Raw genomic sequence first — 5,000 nt, 5'->3', positions numbered from 1 at the left:
AGTGAAATCTGCTCTTCCAGGAGAAACCGTCACCATCAACTGTAAAACCAGCCACAGTGTGAATGACGTTGATGATATGTCCTGGTACCCGCAGAAACCTGGAGAAGCACCTAAACTCCTGATCTATGATGCCTCTAGCTTATGATCAGGAACTCCAGCTCGTTTCAGTGGCCGTGGATCTGGATCTGACTTCACTCTGACCATCAGTGGAGTCCAGACTGAAGATGCAGGAGATTATTACTGTATGGGAGAATTTTACATCAGCAGCAGATACTCGTTCACACAGTGTTACACAGCTGTACAAAAACCTCCCTGAGTCAGACTGCACAGACACGGCACTGTAGTCCTACTCCAAGCAGGCTGTCCAGCATGGGGCACCAAACCAGCAGCCTCCTGCAGCTTCACACTTGAACACTGAGCAATAAAACACACTGTTGATCCTGTAGTGTGTTGAAGGGAGGCGTGCAGGAATGCTGCTGTGTGTTTCCTCACTGGCCGTGTTCCTGCTGCTTTTCATTTTTTACACCATGTCTGACTTCATGAATAGGAATTATATTTTTGTTTAATTCATTTATACCCCGTGCAATTTGTAAGGTTTAAACGACTCATAAGGAGCTCCTCATACACACGTTAGGGTTAAAGACAAAGAGCTCCCGTCCACTGGTGGGGAAGTTTTGCAAAAACACACAACCCAGCCTGATATGTACTCAAAGAAGAATTGAGAAAACAGCGGCAACACAGCAGCCTGCTTCTCTCCGTTTTGGAGCTCCTACAAAATAACTGAATGTAGAAAATGGAAATAATTAACAAAAAAGGTTAAGATTAGGGTAGCTAAGAGTTAGGATAGGTTAAGGTTAGGGTAGTTAAGAGTTAGGATATGTTAAGATTAGGGTAGCTAAGAGTTAGGATAGGTTAAGGTTAGGGTAGTTAAGAGTCAGGGTTATGGTAAAGGTAAAATAAGCCTTAAGGTAAGTGTTAGATTATGGTAATGGTAAGTAGTATGTCATGGTTATGGTTAGAGTAAGTGTTAGGGTAAGGGTTAGGGTAAATGTTATGTTATGGTTATGGTGATGGTGATGGTGATGGTTAAGGTTAGGGTTGGGAAAGGGAAAATATTGTGTCACGGTTAAGGTTAGACTAAGGGTAAAGCGTAATGTTTAGGTTAAGTTTAAGTTGATGTTTAGGTTCAGATCAGATTTCACAGGTTGTTTTGTACCATTTTCTGTTTATATGGTTTGATTTCTGTGTGTCTGGTTTGCATCAGTAATGTGTACATATGAAAGTGGGTTAAACTATTTAGTACAACCTGTAAACCTTCTGAAATTTCTACAAGTTCCTCTTCAGACCAGAGAGAGAGAGAGAGAGAGAGAGAGAGAGAGAGAGAGAGAGTGAGGGAGAGAGAGAGAGAGAGAGAGAGAGAGAGATACAAAGAGAGAGAGAGAGAGAGAGAGAGAGAGATACAAAGAGAGAGAGAGAGAGAGAGAGAGAGAGAGAGACAGAGAGAGAGACAGAGAGAGAGAGAGAGCACTGGAGTGAAACTCAGATTTGCATTAACAGACCTGAGTTATCGTCCTTCTCCCAGAATAGAGCAGCACTTTCACCAGATGTTCAGCTTCGTTCAGCCAAACTCACTCAAGCACAACACACACAGCACTGCCCTGAACCTCCAGCTGAAGATCCTCTTCCACAACCCTGATCATCAAGTAGAAGAAAACATCAGACAATGTCCAACATCAAGCTTTATTTCAGTAGAGCAGAAGCACAGGTCCAGCAACAGGACAGTGAACAGTGTAAAGACCCAAACAGCAGCACTGTGTAGAACTTCAGCTCTACTGCAGACGGAGGTGAAGCAGATCTGTGTTCAACTCCATCTCGGGGCTACTGAACTTCACAGCTGCTCTTTCTGAACGTGATTGGCTGATTGGCGTTGTCATGGGAGACCAAACAGCCAAACTCCTCCCCCTTTTCCCAGAGAGCTTTGCTGAGGGTCAGGGTGCTGCTGCGGCTGAAGCGGCCGTTCTTCTCTTCTTCTACGCTGGTCAGAACGCCCTCTTGCACCTCTGAGCCGTCCACTGTCCAGCTGACTAGCGCCCCCTGTGGAGAGTAGCCAGACAGCAGGCAGAGCAGTGAGGCTGAACCCTCAGACACCTGCAGAGAGGAGGGGGGGAGCAGAGACACAGAGGGCTTCACTGTGGGACCACCTGGAGAGGAGACACAACACACACACTCGATTAAACACATTTAAACACATTTAAACACATATACTCGTTATTCTTTATTAACCATCCTGACTGAATCCAACCCGTCTACAGTCGTCCATTTACAGCTCCACTCTGTTCTCAGTTTCCTAAAAAACAGTACCTGCTTCCTTCTATGAGCTTCTACTTCATCTGTACAGATAGATAGAAAGATACTTAGATAGAGAGATATATACTTTATTAATCCTGAAGGAAATTCAGCAGCTAGTAGCAGTTACACAATAACAGCACAGTAAATATGATACAATAATAAGAAATATTAAAAAAGAATAAAAACACAATAATAATGAATATTGGGAGTTTAATGAACGAATGAATAATAATGTCCAGTAGGAGTGTGGATCAGCAGATATGTTCATACTGAGTAAATATGTGTATATATTGGTATTTAAGTAAAGTGTCAAGTGTCCAGGAGTGCAGATGTACAGGATGTACAGTAAAGTGGGTTTGGTGTGATGCAACAAGTAGCTCTAAATGTGAATTCTCTAAATGTGAATGCTCTAAATGTGAATACTCTAAATGTGAATGCTCTAAATGTAAATACTCTAAATGTGAATGCTCTAAATGTAAATGCTCTAAATGTGAATGCTCTAAATGTAAATACTCTAAATGTGAATGCTCTAAATGTGAATGCTCTAAATGTGAAAACTCTAAATGTGAATGCTCTAAATGTAAATGCTCTAAATGTGAATGCTCTAAATGTGAATACTCTAAATGTGAATGCTCTAAATGTAAATACTCTAAATGTGAATGCTCTAAATGTAAATGCTCTAAATGTGAATGCTCTAAATGTGAATGCTCTAAATGTGAATGCTCTAAATGTGAATACTCTAAATGTGAATGCTCTAAATGTAAATACTCTAAATGTGAATGCTCTAAATGTAAATACTCTAAATGTGAATGCTCTAAATGTGAATGCTCTAAATGTGAATGCTCTAAATGTGAATGCTCTAAATGTAAATGCTCTAAATGTGAATGCTCTAAATGTGAATACTCTAAATGTAAATACTCTAAATGTGAATGCTCTAAATGTAAATACTCTAAATGGGAATGCTCTAAATGTGAAAGCTCTAAATGTGAAAGCTCTAAATGTAAATGCTCTAAATGTGAATGCTCTAAATGTAAATGCTCTAAATGTAAATGCTCTAAATGTATTTAATCAAAGTATAATCAAAACATGGTCAGAAAAAGTTACAGTTTTAACTGTACAGAGCTATTAATAAAAATAGTCCATCAATTCTCCCGTACAGCATCATTAACCCAACACCCATTCTAACTGTACAGAGCTATTAATGAAAATAAAGGATAATTCACCTAATAAAGACTCACAGTTCATACCTCACTCTTTAACACAGTCGCTTTCAGTACAAGCAAAAGCAACTGATCAAGAATAACAATGAATTTAACATCAATTAAATGTGTTTGTTGAAAATTCTACTTTTTCCTGAAAATTAAAATGAATGTTTATTAAAAAAAAAGAAAATAAGAAAACACACCCACCTTTCACAATGACTTTGGTTCCTCCACCGAAAGTGTACCACAGTGATACATTCCAATGAAACCGTCATACAAAAACCTCCGTCACACTACATTACACACACACACACACACACACACACACACACACACACATTTATGCTCAGAGCTGCATAATAAAAGTGTGTAGTCTTAATATGTTCACTCTTTTATCTTTCTCATTTCTCAGTGTTTGTTCATTTGTTTCTTTATGAGATTCTGAATAAAGTCATTTTGGGATCTAGACCTGGTTCATCTGATCTTCTGAACCTGTTTGATCACTTTGGATCCATTTACCTGTGCGGTTTAATCTACTGCTGTACTGAAAACCTCACACAGCATCTTCATGAACCGCCGTCCTCATCATTACCCCTAAACCTGCTTCTTAATCTTCTACATCTGCCATGTCCTCAAATCTGACATCCTGTGTGTGTGAGTGTCCATCACCTTCAGAAGATTCTCCTGAACGCAGACTTTATCATTGTTCAGTTGACGTCTCAGATTTCAGCTTTATTTGAGTGTGTCTGATTTACCTGTTTTTTAAGCCTCATCTTTGATTATAATTCCAGTATCTGATCATGTCAGATCAGGAACAGGTGCTCTACTTCACTATTGGATCCTCTCAGTGTTTCTGTGGTTGTTAGAGGGGTTTTCCTGACAGTGTCTTCCTCTGTGAGGCTCATTAGGGATTTGGAGCCATAATTTTGATCTCCTATAGATCAAAGGATCATTGTCTAATATGGTCTGTTTAGTCGTGCCAGTTCAAGAGTAAGAGGCATTTGCTGGTGACATTTCCATAGAGAGGTTCCACTTTGCATTAGCAGCACATGCTTCAGTGCTCTGGGAGTGTTTATAGTGCTGTGAGTTTAACACTTCATGACTGAGAGCTGCTGCCCCTCAAACCTCACCCACAGCAGACATGACTCTGATCCCCATCTTCATCTGGACTCTGATCTTCTGGACTCAAGGTAATGCACTGCTGTACGTTTACTTTTAGGAAGACAAAGACGACAGCTGTTATTCTTACACAATCATATCTGAAGATTTGATGCTAAAATAATAATGTTGAAAGTTCATGAGTCCGTTTACTCTCATTGTTTTTCAGAATCCAGAGGTCAGGCGACTGTGACTCAGACTCCTGCAATGAAATCTGCTCTTCCAGGAGAAACCGTCACCATCAACTGTAAAACCAGCCACAGTGTATATTCGGGTAATTATATGTCCTGG

General features: G+C 40.0%; 2 gene segments (V, D, J or C); one reads left to right on the top strand and one right to left on the bottom strand.

Annotated features, from left to right (window-relative positions):
• LOC140549785 (Ig kappa chain V region 3368-like) overlaps positions 1–124 on the top strand; it is a 2,607-nt gene extending 2,483 nt beyond the window's left edge. The window contains exon 3 of the V gene segment in view: positions 1–124. This exon is cut by the window's left edge and continues 37 nt beyond it.
• Positions 125–1,878: 1,754 nt separating this feature from the next.
• On the bottom strand, positions 1,879–4,709 carry LOC140546615 (Ig kappa chain C region, B allele-like). The segment is given in 2 exon segments: positions 1,879–2,201; positions 4,682–4,709. Coding segments are annotated over 2 exon segments (351 nt in total).
• Between the last annotated feature and the right edge of the window lie 291 nt (positions 4,710–5,000).

Source organism: Salminus brasiliensis, chromosome 2, assembly GCF_030463535.1.
Source record: "Salminus brasiliensis chromosome 2, fSalBra1.hap2, whole genome shotgun sequence".
NCBI lineage: Eukaryota > Metazoa > Chordata > Actinopteri > Characiformes > Bryconidae > Salminus > Salminus brasiliensis.
The sequence above is the reverse complement of the archived record's forward strand: the minus strand, read 5'-3'. Positions and strand labels throughout refer to the sequence as shown.